Raw genomic sequence first — 18,476 nt, forward strand, 5'->3', positions numbered from 1 at the left:
ATCACTAATATTGTCTTCAATAATTAAAAACATATTTTTCACGAAAGGAATTCAATTCTAGATTAAATAAAAACCAAATAATCGAAAAATAATGAGTGATCTCTCGGCAGTTAACAATATCATACATCTCATCAGGTAAATTTAATTTAATTTACTTTTTCCTTTTTACTCTGGACAGATCAGTTTTTTTCATAATTTTTTATTAAACATAACTTTTTTATACTTTTTTTCTAATTATATAGCTAGCCATTCAATAAATTATATAAATTTACTGGATTTAACTAAATTCTTACTTTCCTCTAGTGATTTGATTTATTTAACACTATTCCTGTATTTTTTATTATTACATTTAAAATGACGTAGACTACTTGCAACAACACGGCGTAAGCTAGCGTAGCAAGTGGGGAAATATATTTAAAAAAATGAAACTAAAAAAAAAAACAAAAACACCACATCATCAAACAAATCAAAAACTTTGGTCTTATGGAGAGAGTGCAGAGACGATTTAAAAAAACACAAAGAGCTTTGAAAGACCGATAATATGAAGATAGACTCGGGGAACTAAGATTACCAACGTTAAAATAAAGCAAAAAACTACGAAACTTTCAAAACTTTTTTGTCTGGACTTTATAGTTGCCCTGGCATCCATGAAATCTTCACCTCCAACTAAAATATAAATCTTCGTGGACACTCAATAAAAAATAATAAACCACCGTTTGCATACAATCCTAGAAAACACTTCCTTGCTAATAGAATAGTGGATGCATGGAACAATCTTCTACAACATGTCATCTATTCTACTAATATAAACCAATTTGAAGTTCGATTCGATTTTTATTTCTAGAGAGGAAAGGATTAACTTATTTAAAATTTAAAACAACTGAATTATTGTTAAACTTAACCGTGGGCAATAAAATCACTCACTGAAACAGAAAATTCGTAATAATTGAGTTTATGACACCAAGATTTGAGCATTTGAGCCATTTTTTTCCATAAACGGTTACTCATATTAATTGGTGAAAAGGATGAAAACAAGACTCGTCTCAATTCTTGCTACAATTGTCTATTTTTCTTTTGCTGATGTTACTAACTATTCTTGACATACATTCTTTAAAAAATATATCATACAAAAACCGCTTACGTAAACCAATGCTTTTCACCTCTGATAAGTAATCATTTCTAAAAATGACCTACCCACACCGCTTCAAACAATCAACACTTAATTTATTCAGCTAAGTCATCGGGTTCACCAGTAATCACCGTGCCGCAAAGATGAGAGGTCACCCGTTCGCGTTGTTCTTCTCAATAAATCTCATCCTATTTATCTCCTCGCTCTTCTGCGCCTCGGCGAATGGGAATGTCGATGTGAACGATGCACTTTTTACGGGAGGGCTGGAATTTAACGATCTTTCTCACCCTTACGATAATAATACCGTGTATTGGCCCGGTGGCAAAAGGTTCGCGTTCACGAAAAAGTTCGCTGGGAAGAGAACGGATGGAGTTTGGTAAGATTCTTAATTTTGTTGGATACTTTTACTATTTTTTTTATAAAATAGGTCAAGATGTAAACTATAACTTCATGAGCACTGAAGAAATAAATCGATAAACGTGTGTTGTGTTCGTGTCCGTGTTGGTGTACCCAAAGTGAGTTCAATTTCCCCTTACTTCTTATCTGCTAAAACAAAATAAACTTTTCAGTTATCGAAAATCGAAACTATTTCTTGGACAATTTCAAAAGCTAATTGAAAATATCATCTTATTCCTTGTGTAAAGTCATTTTTTGCTACAAGATATACATGTTTAATTATGTACGGTAAGTTTCAGACTGTTTGAGACCATGATCATGTAATATTTGACATTTTATCTATAATTATATGATTGAGGTATTTTAATATAAATTATATTATTACAGTCATCATGTAATAATATAATGTGTATTTCAAATACCAGTTTGTTGTTTAGGCGTAATACGATGCCTTTTTTATGAAGCAATGCAAGTTTTTGAATAGTCAATATTTTTATTCAAAATTAAAAGCGGTTAAACTTAAGAACCCATACCATGTATATAGTGCCTGTTGAAATAAAACGTAGGCTCTTTGTGACTGTTGACGTCACATTGACAACCACAGATTGGGTGCATTTTTGGGAGACACGTAAAATGAACACTTAATATTATTTAAATATTATAATATAAAAACTATAACATCAAAAAATAAGCTGGTATTTAAGTTAGAAGGTCATTTTTTATAAATAAAAAATGAATTGCCTGGAATTTCTTTTAGGTATGTTTCCAAGAAGTCAATAAAGCAAATGGTGCGAAAATAATGCGGTAAATCACACTCCAATGGCTTCAATGCAAATTGACAATGACGTAAGCATATTGATAACTGACATTGATAGCCTTCGGACTCCTTTATGTAAATTGATGACATCAGTAAAGTTCCTTTCAAATTCCTAATGTTCACACTTGTAGAGATTATCTGTTCAATGTTGTGTATTATTAAAACGTCACGATAGAGAAAGAGAGACGTAAATTATTTATTGTGTTTGGTAATTTGTGTTAGATTTTGTCCCACTCGGCTTCGTCGGTGATATGATCGAGACGATTTTGTCCCACTCGGCTTCGTCGGTGATATGATCGAGACGATTTTGTCCCACTCGGCTTCGTCGGAGATATGATCGAGATGATTTTTTCCCACTCAGCTTCGTCAGAGATATGATCGAGACGATTTTGTCCCACTCGGCTTCGTCAATGATATGATCGAGATGATTTTGTCCCACTTGGCTTCATCAGAGATATGATCGAGATGATTTTGTCCCACTCGTCTTCGTCAGAAATATGATCGAGAATCTCCTTTTGTGTTATTCCATAATTTATTAATTAAAAATAATATATTATGCCTGAGGCACGTTTCAGAGTGTAATATAATCGCCGTATCGCCCTGGTGTAATTCAGAATTGAAACGTTGTTTGAAATGGCTTTAGACGTGTTTGGTAACCAGATCTGAATTGCTAGGCACTCTTGCACCTTCCCCGTCTAATTCCATTCCACTATACTGTCAGCCTCACATCATACCCCAATTGGGGATGCCACAGTCTTACCGGCTCCAGTTGGCTGGGAACAGTTGGGACTCTTGTGCAGTTTTCACAAAAAAAATAAAACAAATTATTCCGAACATACAAAGCTGTGTAAATTTCTAGACGCCAGAGCTCATCGATCGAGAGATTTTACAATTTCGTAACTAAGTAAATTATCTTAATGCTTTATTATAAACAATCATTTATTAATTTTACTGTGAATAATAAAAAAAAACGTAAAATTAAAAAAAAAAAAAAAAACAGAAATTAAAGCCTGAAAAAGTTACTTTACTGTTGAGAAGTTTAATTTGTAGAACTCCATTTTAAAGAAAACATCATTATTAAATTATAGTGATGTATTTTTGAGGTATTATGCCGTGTTGCTGATTCCGATCCGATTAAAATTCCATGTGATAAAGAGAGAAGAATTTTTCTCATATTTATTTAACTCCAATAACTTTTTTTCTACATTTCACAGTAGTTATTGTGGGTACCTCATTAAAGTAACATATTTGTAACTTATTCATTTGATTTTATTAATTTATTGACAAAGAATATAGTTAGTTAAAGAAACATTGAGAATCCGAACTGAAGCAAAAGATCTATATTCCTGAATTGGGGATTTCCTTCGCTCAAAAGCGCATATATTTGGTGACCAGTAATAAAAAAACCATATCTTGATCGACACGGTTTTTCGAAAAAACCGTGGAGGTATAAATGACACAAAAAACCATGAAAACTTTGTAAAAAACATTCATCTACAACACAGATGAAGCAAATTTTCTCTTTTAGCCCATGGATCGGTAACGATAAGGAATTGACAAAAACCGGAGACCGTGTACAGAAAATTTCTGAAATCAATCGGGCTTACGTGGGTGTGGTGTCAATTTCAGTACGTGTAAGTGAGTAGGATTAAAATGGGTTAGTTCAATTATTAGCGCTAAGCTGATATTTTCGGCTCATTTAAATCTAGGTCACTGCGTATTATATACTTTCGACACCAATCATATTGTTATAACTCATTTTGAATGTCAGCTAAACAAAGCATACGTGAAATTAAATATTTTAAAAATATATTTTTTCCTCATCACAGATAATGGCATTATTCCTCTTGCTATTTAATTGAAAATAATAAAATATCGTTCGAGTGAAACAACCCTTCTTGGCATTTTAGGTTTAATACGCAGGTAGAACAACAAATCTTGGCATTTTAGGTTTAATATGCGAGTAGAACAACAAATCTTGGCATTTTAGGTTTAGGTGTGAGTAGAACAAGCCTTCTTGGAAATGTGAGTGCCAGTAGAACAACAAATCTTGGCATTTAAGGTTTAATGTGGGAATAGAACAACCCTTCTTGGAATTGTAGGTTTAATATGCGAGTAGAACAATACATCTTGGCATTTTAGGTTTTCATTTCATCTTTATTAATTTCATTACATGGGGATATGTTGTGGCTGTCTCACTAGGAACTCCTGTGTTGAGAGCAGGCTCAGTTTACTACATAAATACAAATAATTTATTTATTTATTTCATTTAAACGCCCTTTTAGGGCTTTTACATACAATGCAATTATGTTTTTTAAATACAATAACAGTAAAGAGTTTACAATGTATAAGAATATACAGATTACATATAATGTAATAAATGACACAATATTATGTAAAAGTTTAAAAACAATCAATATCATACCATTGGAAATGCATATTTATAAATTGTTTTTGATTAAAGCTTTGATATTATATATATCTTGGTTAACGATCAATAATTAACGATTAACGCTTGGTATCTGATTTATATGTAAAATAAAGTTGAGTTCTGTCTAATGGCCAGAGGAAGAGCATTGTATAGCTTTGTTGCAAAGTATTCAAGTTGAGTTCTGTCTAATGGCCAGAGGAAGAGCATTGTATAGCTTTGTTGCAAAGTATTTAAAATTTCGTTGGTCAAAAGTTGTTTTAGCGAAAGGAATAAGTAAGAGGTTATGATCTTTGGTTTAGTATCGCGCGCAGTTTGGACATTGTCAAAAGCAGTTTTGAAGACAATTGTTAGTATGTTTTTGGCATAAACTTGCTGAATGGTCAAAACACAGATTTTCTCAAAGATGGTGAAAAAGATATTGTATTTAATAATGTGTAATTTCAGGTATTCTACCAATGAATTCTGCACTGCGGAGCACGGCGGCACCCATTTGGACGCCCCTTTCCATTTCAACCCTGATGGTTGGACCGTTGGACAGATTCCCTTCGAGAATCTCATTACCCCGCGTAAGTTTTTTTGTATGTTTTTATTTAGTTACAAAAAATTGCATTTTAATATCTAGTATAAACCTTTTAACAACTTATTTCTATGACATTAAGGACACTGTACAATACATCTAAAACTTATTCTTCTTGGTATTTAGGCATAACCCACGAAAAGCAGCAAGGCTCTTAGCTTCTCGACATCTGTCGGTAGTTCATTAAAAATCTTAAATTATAAATATTTTTCATTTTTCAAAACTTCTATGTATTAAGAGTCAATTACAATTCGTTAGCATATTATAATTCTTGATTTCAATTTATTTTTTTCTCTCCATTCACTTTCTTCCTTTATAACTATTACCTACTCATACATAAATTCAAACTTAAATTCATTGATTTTAACTTAGAATCATTAGTTCTCAGAACAATCTCAGGCGAAATTACATATTCTATGGACATACGTAATAGGTACTAAAACTATGTAATATCGAAAAAATATCCTTAACTGGATCTTATTGTACTGTGTATGTCTTAATAAATAAACTATTTTTCTTATATTTACATCTAATTTATTATTTTTTTACAGTTTAATTCATATGTTTTTGTCTAACCTCGATTTATGTATTTTTTTTGATGGGTTGTTTCGGAGAATTTTAACAATTCTTAGATTTTCAACGTTCATTTTCGGGTTCTGTGAAACTCCCATTCAATTTCTGTTATTATATCATTATAGGCTAGTTGCTTGGCAAAACTAGAATAATAACAGAGCTTGAAAATATCTTTCGGAGCTTGAAAATGAAAGTATAAAATTGAAGAATTGTTCAAGTTCTCTGAAACAACCCGCCCTAAGGATTGAACATTTCTCGTCAAAAAAGTCAAAACCAAAGCCGATTTATAATTAGAAAGCACCGGCATTACTTTACTACTGTAAATTTTGATTTATTATGTATGAAGTATAAAAACAATTTCAGAAAAAAATGTGCATGGACGCGTGTGTTAGCATGAACACCAAATAAAGATAACAAAATGATTTCACCATTGTTTCAACCTCAGACCGTAATTCTTAGTGGGTATTCACGGTTTCAGTCCGTTCGGTGTAGGGAATGGAATCCCGGTATACCGGGATCCCGAAATACCGAGATCCCCCAGACATTTTGCGGGACTAATCTCGGTCGAAAATTTTGCGGGATCCCGCTGGACTGACGGGATTACAGACCTTCAATTCACTTACAATGTGCCAACCAGCGTGGAAGCTGAACGAGCTTTTTCAGCCGCTGGCTACCTTGTGTCCAATATCAGAAGCCGTTTATCAGATGACACAATTAATACTTTAACTTTTTTACGAAGCTAGTTCCAAAATAATGTTTAATTAAACTTATGATGCTCATTGTACAAGAATATTGTTTATCGTGTGAACGTTATTATTTAAATTTAAGTTTCAGTTCAGTTTCAGTTTCAGTGCCGGCAATCCGGGCGTTTATTTTATTTTTATTTGTGTACATAGATTTCTTTTACCCACCTCACTAGACAAAGTCTGTTCCGAGGCGGGTATGTTATGTAAATTTATGTCTCATCTTATTCTTTGCCAATTTATGACTTAAACTTTACCTTTGTCTAACTAAAGGTATACCTATTAATAAATCATTTAAAATGTCCCAAAGAACTTGTTTTATTATAGATATAAATTTAAAAGTCTAAAAACAAGGTTGGTAGATCGAGGTCTTTATTATACCATTGATTAGATATCTAAGTCCACTCTGCTGGATCCCGCAAATACCTGGATCCAGCGGGACTAAGATTGTTCAGTCCCGCAAATACCTGGATTGGCATTTTCTTGCGGGATTGCATTCCCTAGTTCGGTGCCATAGAACCAGAGAAAACGGCTTTCAAAGTTCAAGCCCAACTCTTTTTGTCAAAATGATGATTTTTCCACAAATGCTATTTTAGTGACATTTCATGATTGTTTCTACCTCAGACCTTAATTCTTAACATGTATTCAGAATTTCAGTCCGTTCGGCGCCATAGAGGCAGAGAAAACGGCTTTCAAAGTTCGAGCCCAAGTCTCACTCTTCTCGTCAAAATGATAAGTTCGAACCCAAGTTGGCGTTTTTTTTTTTTTTATGTGACACCTCACAAGAGTGTCCCTGCCTGTGCAGTGTACAGACAGGGGAACTATGTCACCACCCGGTTGGGCGGCGTTGTGAGGCGGAATAAGGTAGGGGCTGTAGGAAGGGATTTGTTAATGCGGGCCTTGAAGAGGCTCGGATTATAGGAGGGAGGAAAAACAGATGCCGGTAGCTCGTTCCACATACGAGCCGACTTACACAAAAACGAGTCGTAAAAACGGCCCGTTCTCATGAAGCCAACGTCAACCGTGAACGGGTGTTCAGTTCGTGTCCGTCGAGTTTCGCGCACGTGCACCGGTGCATCAGGAATCAATGCTGCTAGCTCCTTGGAGCAGGTTCCATTGAAATACCTGTAGAACAGACACAGCATGCCTACATTGCGTCTATGCATTAGAGAAGGCAATCGGTCTGTTAACAACGGATTGTCAATCAGACGGATCGCTCTCCTTTGCACAGATTCAAGCAGGTTTATCAAGTATTTTGGGGCACCAGCCCAAAGGTGGCTCCCAAATTCAATAGTTGGGCGGACTTGAGACTTGTACAGGGTCAGCAGCTGGTCACTGTTGAAGAATCTCCTAGCCCTGTACAAGACGCCCAACTTTTTGGAGGCCTGATTTACTCGGGCTTCTATGGATCCCCGATACTTGAGCTGGTCTGATATAGTAACTCCAAGCATTTCAATGGAGTCTTTATTGGGGAGAGTGCTCCCATCAAATTGCACCAGACAGTCATTGATCTCCCTCTTTGCCGAAATCAGACACGCTTGGGTTTTTGAGACGTTGAAACTGACCAAGTTGGCCTTATTTTTGTTATTTGTTTTTGGGGTATTATGCCGTGTTGCGCTAACTCCTTCTTTAGCCAACGTTTCGGACAGCATTGCAGTGTCCATCATCAGGGCAGATGTCTTATTAATAAGACATCTGCCCTGATGATGGACACTGCAATGCTGTCCGAAACGTTGGCTAAAGAAGGAGTTAGCGCAACACGGCATAATACCCCAAAAACAAATAACAAAAATACTTTTGGCCGTGAAAATCTTAAATCATATTTAAGTTGGCCTTACCCCAGGCACGAACCATTTCGAGGTGGTGGTCAATTTTTTGCTTCAAAACTTCCCGAGCTGTTCGGACATCATAGGTGGAAGGGGGCCTGTCAAAAAGATAACCCTCGTGAACGGTGCTGTCATCAGCGTAGCAGTGAATTGGTGCACATTCAACGAGATCGTTGATGTGCAATAAAAACAGCGTCGGAGACAGTACAGATCCTTGTGGCACCCCCGCATTGATTTGGTGCGGTGAGGAAGAAGAGCCGTCAACCACGGTTTGAATTGTTCTTCCCCTCAGAAAGTCTGCAATCCAACTATGCAGGGTTGGGTGGATCCCATACGATGGTAACTTCTCGATAAGCGCCCGGTGCCAGACTCTGTCAAAGGCTTTGGAGATATCCAACCCAACGGTTTGAGTTTCACCAAAACGTTCCATATACCGCCCCCAAATATGCGTCACATATCCGAGTAGATCGCCACACGATCGGTTTCGACGAAATCCATATTGTCGATCGCTTAGGATATTGTTATTCTCGAGATATGTGAGCAATTTGTTGTTAACCACCCTTTCTAATACCTTCGAGAGTATGGAAGTGATGGCTATGGGGCGGTAGTTAGAAGGGTCGGAGCGGTCCCCCTTTTTTGGGATTGGGTGGACCATTGCCTTTTTCCAAAGATCTGGTACCTTTCCACTTTTGAGAGAGAGCCTAAATAATTTCGCGAGCACTGGAGTCATTTCTGCAGAACACCTCTTGAGGACCAAGGCAGGTATTCCGTCCGGCCCACTGGCTTTGTCGACTTTCAGCTCGTTCAAGACTCGGAGAACCTCTCTGTTCCGGATCTTCGGTTCCTCCATTTGAAAACCGCAGTGCGGAATGGAAGGAGGAGTCTCTCCGTTATCTTGAAGAGTTGAGTTTTCCGCGAAAATTTTGCCTAATAATTCAGCTTTCTCGCGGGCCGAGTTAGCCAGCCGACCATCAGGCTTGGTCAGAGGTGGGAAAGTGGTTCTGCAGAAATTTCTTCCGATCGAGCTAGCGAGTGACCAGAAAGCACGGCTACCAGTGGGGCAGTCAGCCAGCTTTTTCGCAATTCTCTGGTCGTGATCGCTCTTAGCTCTATTTAGAACTCTCTTACAATCCCTTGCCCGTTTTCGGTATTCCGAAAGGTTATTAATGGAGCTAATCTTCCGGAGTGCATTAAAAGCCGTATTTGTTCCTGTCAGAATGAAGATTTTTCCCCAAATGTTACTTTTCTGAGATTTTATGAATGATTCTACGTTAGACCATAATCCTATATAATGTATCCAATCGAAATAATACCATAGGTATCCAATCGAAAGCTCAAAAATTTTAAATCCATCCTTAGAAGGTTGAGTTATTGTTAATTTTCACATATGAAAAGTTTCTGTTAAATGCTGATTCTCGGCTCATTTTATTTTCTGGTTTAATTGTCATCAATCGGCTGACAACTGACATTTTATAACAATAGATTGTTCAATACTTTAACAAGAATTTGGTCGCACCTGTGAAGGACTGTTAATTCATGATAATGTCTTAATTTCAGTGGTGATCGTTGACCTGAGCAAGCTGGTGAAGGGAAATGAAGAGTTCCTACTTCAGAGGTCCCACATGGATAACCTGTTCCACCTGGACACCAGGAGAAACTACACGGTCATCTTCAGATTTGGATGGAGTCAGTACTACGGAAACATAACCAAGTACCTGGGAGCTGTGAACCCTAATCAATTTAATCTCAAATTCCCAGGTAAAATAATATTTAGTAGGTATTTCTGTGAAATCTGTCGCTCGTTATCTCATGATAAATCTTCAAAACTCACCTAAATTCCTATCTGTCATTTGCATGGTTAAGATGGTTCACAGTAAATAAAAAATACTCGCCTGTCACCCCTCTGGGTCGGTATTGGTAAGCAATCGACATAAACCGAAGACACTGAACATAAAAGTGTGTGCACATAGTATATTCACTATGGTTTGCAGAGCAGACATTGTGAGAATTTTTCTGCACAGGGTCAGTTTATGCTGATTGTCTAATGATACTGATGCAGTGAGACAATGTCTTTGGTCGTAAACCTCCGTGGCAGAGTGGTATGTTTCTTGATTTTAGACCAACCATACTCAACCTTTTTTCTTCTCGGGCTACATTCGTTTGTTAATGTTAAATTACTTATTTTTTTCCCTGACACCTCTTTCATCATCATATACACTTTATTAAAAAATTACATTTCAAAAATGGTATGTAGTACTTCTATAATTTTTTCTTCCGACTTTATGTCCGGGTTAAATCTTCCCCACAGGAAAAACTAAACCCTTCAACACTTTTCCACAAATGATCATCTAGTTAATCCACATTATACAATGCATTATATAGGCATAATAAATACAAAACAATACAAGAACAACATGTCAAATAACCAGAGATCAAATGGGAAAATAATTCACCGACTCCAGATATTTTCATATCAGAGAGTTCGTCTCAGTAGAAAATCTAATTGAACCTATAAATCCTACTAATCCCTCAATATAAATATTTAAAAAAATCTTTCGTAATCCTACAAGTATTTAAAGTTACTGATTTTTTTAAATTTTTATTCTTCTGCATGATATTATTACTGACGGCCTTCGTGGTCGAGGGGTATGGCTTTTGACTAGCAATCCGAAGGTCACGGGTTCAAATCCCGGTGTGCGCACTTAAATTTTATGTTATTAAATTTGTGTTATTTCACAATTTATTAATTTAAAATAATATATAGTATACTTGTGGCATAAACCAAAAGTAATTAAGTCTAACTGATCAATGCATAAATTAAGTTGTTAAGCGCCCTTGAGGTGATTTTCTGACGAAAACGGCGCTATATAAATAATCCAATCATTATCATTATTATTATTATGTTCTAAAGTGGAAGATACTCTCAGTATCGCCCTGGTGTAAGACCACCATTCAGAATTGAAACATTGCTTGAAACGGCTTTTAGCTGTGTTTGGTAATCAGATCTGGACAGCCAGGTACTTCCCCACCTTCCTCTTCCCCTTCCCCTCCCCACTATCTTCAGCCTCACAACATACCCCAATTGGTGATGCCATAGTCTCACTGGCTCTAGATGGTTGGGATCAGTTGGGACTCTTGTGCAGCTTCACATAAAAATTAAAATAAATATTATGATTAGAAACTATCTATCAGAAACCAAATCATCCTTTATTGACTTTGCTTATATTTAATGACCTGATCTGAATAGTCAGAATCCCAACTCTCCTCTTCACTTCTCCATCGCACCTGTACTATCCTGAGAACATCCCCAAACGAGGGTGTAATAGTTCAACTGGCTATGACCAGTCAGAACTCAGAAAAAGGAAAGAATTTTAATATTGAAATACGAAAATAAAATTGTTTTTTTCAGGTATCAGTGCAGACGTGGCCAACTGGCTGGTGGAGAGTAAGAACCTGGTTGGAGTCGGCGTGGATACCCCTTCAGTGGACGCGGGGCAGGAGCTGAAGGGCGTGGTACACACCATCCTCGCAGGACACAACATCTTCATGCTGGAAAACCTCAAAATCGATAAGGAACTACCGAGTAAGTTGAAACAATATTTCTAATTAAATTACATATAATAAAGTTAATAAATTACAAATACATATCTAAAAATATTGACCGTGCTAGCAAATCTCTACATTGATAAAGAGCAACTAAGTAAGTTGACAATATGTTCATTGTTAATCAATCCGAACTAAGTAAGTACTATTGACTATGCTGGAGAATCTCTATATCGATAAAGAGCAAGGAACTAAGTTGGCAATATTACTTTATTACACAATCTGAACTAATGCCAGCGTTAATTTATTTCAATTAATTTAGATTATTTTTCAATTTTTACATTTATTTATTTTTAATTTTAATTTGATTAATGTTGGACTTTGATTCAATCACAGCAAAGCATTGATTTAAAAACTTATCTGTGTAGGTGTTCAAAATAGGAACTAACAAACGAACAATATAAAAGTTAATTTATTTATATGGGATATTTTATGAAGAGAATGTAAAAAAATCATTATTATTATTTTGTTTGTCTGAGGATTGAACCTTCCTCCCCATGGATCTTAACTGCTGCGGATTTTTAATATGTCTTTTAAAATATAAAAAGAAATAATAATAATTTGATTTGACTGAGGATTGAACCTTCTTCCCTGGGGACTGGAGGCAACCGCTCTAAAAACTTAGCCAAATCCCGAATACATTGTCATCAACCACGAGTCTGAAGAGTTTCAGCTCGATCAGATGTCAGTATGTGGGTTAGTTTTCAATTCCAAGATTTCAATTCAATTCCATTCATTCATTCACGAAAACAAATCGAAATTCAAATCGATATATTTAAAAACATAAATATTGTACATTTGTGAAAATCCTGTTGTGAAAATTCCATTGTGAAAATCTTAGAGTGGAAGATCAGAATCGAAATTGCTACCGCACAAAAGTGTTGCGAATCAGTAACCGAGGAAACCATTATGAACCTAGTTCTGACCTATTGAGAGTTATTAATTTATTTCACTTTGTATCACCCCTTTCATACTTCATAAATGATAACATATATATCTGTCATTACACTTTTTAGTGAATATAAAGTATTTCCGGGCCGAGGTATTCTATTTTATATCATTTCACCATGGAGCTTTCGAAAGGAACGTACCTCGTAACTTGCTTTTTATAATATTGATGGGTGATAGTAACCGTAGTATCAATAAGTACCTACATTGATAATTCAGATACATAATATTTTATTGGTTTATTCACATTTAAAAATATGTGGAATTGAAATAAAAACGCAAGTTACTATGTAATAATAAAGTTGCTATCCGCGTCTGTCTGTTTATGCGCTTGGTTCTTCTAAACTACGCAACAGATTTTTATAGGATTTTCACTATCATTTAGAGAATTTCTTCCGGAAGGTTTATATATTTAATACATGCATATTATATTTATAAAAAGTAGAGAAAAATCGATGTTTTGTAATCAAGTCATAAAAAATATTTTTCCAGGAGCTTACATTGCTAACGCTGTCTAAACCTTGGGAGATGCATAAAAATTAATGTACTATGGAATTGTATATATGAAAAACGCCTACAGAAAAATCCGCTATGGTATATGTCTATCTCTTAAGAATAACGCCGGGTACACGTCAACTAGTTATGAATACATAGAAACAATACATAAAATTGTCTTGAAATAAAAGTTAATTATTTACATTTTACAAATAATAAACGAAAAATTCGATAACCACTCGAATGATATATAAAATAAATGCCTAGAGCTATAGAAATTTCTGAGCATTCGGTTTTACATAACTGTTTACTGTGATTTAAAACCAATGAATCCACCCTCATTTCTTTGTTTATTCCATATTTGGAAGTTTTATAATTGAGCTGTTTGTGAAAATTTAAAAATAAATTGAAATGAAGTCGATAAAATCGTCTACCTAAATTTAGGCAGCCATCGCTCAAGACCCAGAGGAATGAGACCTAATTATGGGTAGCCATCGTTCGACTGATCAAATAAAATGTTCACAAAAGGAAAATAATAGATATATTCAAAAGTTTTTTTATTGTCTTTTCCTCCAAGTTACTGACACTTCAGCTTTAACATTAGATAAAATTTTGATAGTGAAATAGAAATAACGTTTATTTTTTAAATAACTTGTGGCGTAAGGGATCTTACTTGGATAAGGACCGGCCCTGAGCCAAACGACGCCTAACGCGAGTAAAATTTTGGTGCCCCTTGTCAAAACCAGTATGCCTAGGTTGGTGATCACTGTAATCAATAATATTCAGATGATTTGTATTTATGCATAGCGCCGTTTTCATGAAAAATAAGCACAAGGGAAAAAGACTGTTAGGTGTAATCAGAGCCTTGGCAATTCGTCGCCTGGAGTTACGAGTTGCGTTCGCATAGGGCCGGCCCTACTCGGATACATTGAAATAAGATTACAACGGCTCTTTTACATTATATACCTACCTAGTTATTCCACTTTTGGCTGAGTTGTCATCACGTTTGGATCCCACCCAGGCGTAGTGTGTTCAATTCCTCAGCTGGCTAAGTCCTCCATCAAAAGCAACATTTTCCGCTTACCGTGGTGGTAGTTGATTTTCAAATATTGTCAGGTTATTCGTAACCCGGGAATATTTGTCTTTCTTTATAGATTTGGAATACACATAAAGAAGGTAAATAGATTTTTGAAAATCTGAATTAGCCATTACCCACACATACTCGTACATATTACATAGAGAATAAGAACCAAAAAAAGTTAATATTTCTTTTTGTGAAAATACTCAACAAATAATAATGACAAGATTGCCTATTTTTAGATCTAACTGAAAACCAACTATTTTACAGGTAGCCTGTGCAGCGTCATTGTTATGCCAATGAAAATTCAAGATGGAACTGGCGCCCCCTGCAGAGTAACAGCGATTTGTCCTAAACTTTTGGGGCAAACTTTATTCTAAGATGCACCTCATCATAATCAGTGAAAGGTGCATTTAAAATTAACTGTAAGAAGTAAGGAATTGCAGTGATAACAAATTATCATTCAGCTTACCTGTCTGTAGCCCAGGGTAGAAGATTTCGTGGCAGTCACAGCCAATGACTAAAGAAAATTATTCCTTATCAATGGTCATAGCCAAAGATATCAATATCTTTGGTCGCAGCATATTTTGATGCTTTAGAATAAAAGAATTTGTATTCTGAAAACAGTTGTCTTTTTCTTTTGTCTTTACACCATTTGCACAATACATTACACTAATCTCCAATCAACCTAACATTTGCATAAACAAAACACTTCTCTCAGACCTTTTATGTTTTTGTTTAAGCTTTCCATAATGCAGGGATCATACGAGGACAATACAATATTGTCCACTCCTTGATCTGTGACAAAGAAAACAGTAAATCGACTCACTCGCGCGTTGGCAGTCACTGTAATGGCACCAAATTAATTTGCACGTCGAAATAACGCAACTTGCTATTCCTGTGCAAGTCAAAATTCACTTGCATGCAACCTGCACGTGCAACGCAGATAGAAGTTTCCTCTATGCAAGCTACTTGCATTATGGAAACGCTGCTTTATGTACTTGCATTTAACATATTATAAGGGAAATCTTACAAGAAGACATCTCCAACATACTAATAAAATAAAAATCCACATTCATAAAATTATTTTTGTTAATAAATATGATTATATTCAGAAAATGTTCTCATTTTATAATCCTATATTTTAACTTAATTAAATTAAAAAGTGATTTTTTTTTTAAATTTTTTATTAAGTACTCCTACAATAATTAAAAATACAAATTTAATAAAATATTGCTAAAGTAACAGTTATAATGCACAACTGCGGAGGATTACTTAAAAGTATTGAAAAATATCTGTGGGGCTGTCGGAAGAAAGCCAATTATAGTAATTCTATATTTAATAATATATTTCTTGACATAGCTTAAACATACATAGTCAAAGGGAATATTATAGGTATTTAGCAGGTTAATGTTTATAGGCACCGGGGAATTTAATAAGTAGTGAAATATACTCTCTCCTCGTAAATAATTATTCATCCAAGATATTTTAGTACAGGATATTTCAGACTCAAAAGGAATTCACAACAATTGATCAGTTACGTATCTCAAAACACTCTTCAGGTAAGTTCACATCAAAACACTTACGAAAAGAAAAATACAACAATTTGAATATGAATAACACTAGTGCAGTTAAGCAAAGTATCTTTATTGTTTTTAGAAATCAAAAGGCCAGATGTTTCATTACTGGTAAAAAGAAGATACATAACTTTGGTTTTAAACTGTAAATTAAAACTAAATTGACTTAAAATATACAAAAAATTATAAAAAATATATTTGTCAACTAAGCCGGTTTCAAAAAATAAAATTTGCCATAATGACAACAGACATTTAATGCACTTCTTGAATAGAGATGGTATATTTATATTGAATAGGTTAATACTGCACATTTAGGGTAGAAAAATACAAATATTTTCGCTGATAACAAAAAATATTATTCCATTTGCGTAAACATCTCAAAAAACTAGATTCCACTTAGACTAGGGATAATCAAAAGGTTTTAATAAACATTTAAAAAACGCACATGAATATTTTACGAAATAGATTAAAAACATTATTAAAAAATGTAGTATATACGAAAAGTTTCATAAAACGGGCTACACTTATTTAATTAAAATGAATATTGTTATCTAAACAACGCATTTGTAAAACGTGAAATTCTTTTGTCACATATTTCAGTCTGACAAGCTAGCAATCGGTGATTATTTCAGGAAGAAGCAGTCATTTTAATAATGCAAAATCAACCGTAAAATAATTAAAATTTTTATTAAAAAAATTTACACAACTACTAATACAACCGTTTTAAAATTTCACATCAAATAGGAAACAGACATTACACACAGCAACACTGAATAATACTTTTATATTATTGCTTGGAGTATATGTAGTACGAATTATGCTTAATAAGGCGAACAATGCAATTCATAGATACGGATACGTTACTTATACGATAAAAGCTTATTAAATTTCAAGTTGCAAATTTAATTTTAGCACTGCGGGGTAATTACGGTGCTATAAATAATAAGTGTACTTTTAAAAATGTCATGTTGTAGGAAAAATATATTTCCAACAAAACATACCATTCACAATGCACTCTGTATGATTTAATAGCACATCAAGTTGTTTGATAAATCGAGAGATGATTTTACCTACATTAAATGTTGAATTGATTGCTTTGTACATTTAAAGGATATATTATTTGGTTACTTCTGGATAGCTAATTAGTCAGGAGTTCCTGAAAATATAGTTTAGTCTCAGTACAATTAATATTAAAGTTTACAATGAAGTCTGAGTTCCGGCTGTAAACGTTTGGTCAAAACGGGAGTGATTTTAACGAAGTTAATCTATAGAGTTTTGATAAATTTCATTATTATGATTTGATTTATAAATCACTGCGAATTGGTGATCTACCAATTGAAAAAAATTTAAGCAACTTGTAAAAAATAAAAAATAAAAACACAACACAAAAAATGCCCTTAAATGTTTACAGGATTTTACTGTGTACTGAAAAATTGTTTTAACGGGAGCAACATTGTGAGTGAGCACAACCAGGAAACTTTCAAAGCAAAGCAAATCTGTTCTTCAAAACACAACTTTCTCTCAAATCGCCTTCCAAATCTATCCCTAGAATAGTATTTGTAAAATACATACAATGTTATAGCTAGTAAAACATTGCATAAGAAATTTAGTCAATTTTTTTACATTAAAAAATATATAAAAATTATACACACATCAATCACCGATAGAGGTTGGTGAATTAAAAAAAATTATATTCCTCCTGACAAAGTTTAATAAAAATTTAACTTTAAAGCACACTATTAAAAAGTGAGCAATATCATAGCACATAAGCAAGATACTAGGTGGACCATCGTAAATCATAGAGCACTCTTGTAGTCAAGATATTTGAGCTTGGATACGGTGAATTGTCTTTTATATCCAGACGTTAAGTAGGAATGAGGAACAGCATTCAATGACAACTCAATTCAAAGCACATTTGAAAGCAAAACAAATTAAATTGAATCATTATTACAATTATTACAAATGCCAGAAATATTATAAAAACCGCATTTTATAGATTCTCTTCAAAATCAGACAGATTTATAAGATAAAGATATAAAAATATGGAAGTCTTTGATTTATTCATTTGGTTTTAGAAAATCCAAAGCAATGATGTTGTTAGTAATATTATTTATGAAGTCAAACTGAATAATCATTTGATAGGATTGTGGCATAATACATATAATATCTTGACACCATTAATCTCAAATTATATAATTATTCAATTTCAAGTTATTGACAATTCTTTAGAATAGCTTGCTCCCAGAGTTCATAAAAACCTGCATGTTGAAAACAGAAACAATA

At 34.3% G+C, this 18,476-nt stretch overlaps 1 protein-coding gene across 1 annotated transcript; it reads left to right on the forward strand.

The window, feature by feature from the left end:
• Positions 1–1,240: 1,240 nt before the first annotated feature.
• On the forward strand, positions 1,241–15,240 carry LOC149419506 (uncharacterized). Its single transcript, XM_089637862.1, has 5 exons — positions 1,241–1,505; positions 5,218–5,339; positions 10,050–10,250; positions 11,902–12,075; positions 14,887–15,240. The coding sequence occupies exons 1-5, from the start codon at positions 1,273–1,275 to the stop codon at positions 14,994–14,996; spliced, it is 840 nt and encodes a 279-aa protein (XP_089493988.1). The 5' UTR covers positions 1,241–1,272; the 3' UTR covers positions 14,997–15,240.
• Positions 15,241–18,476: the final 3,236 nt, after the last annotated feature.

Source organism: Hesperophylax consimilis, chromosome 12, assembly GCF_061612785.1.
Source record: "Hesperophylax consimilis isolate HC1 chromosome 12, BYU_Hcon_1.0, whole genome shotgun sequence".
Lineage (NCBI taxonomy): Eukaryota > Metazoa > Arthropoda > Insecta > Trichoptera > Limnephilidae > Hesperophylax > Hesperophylax consimilis.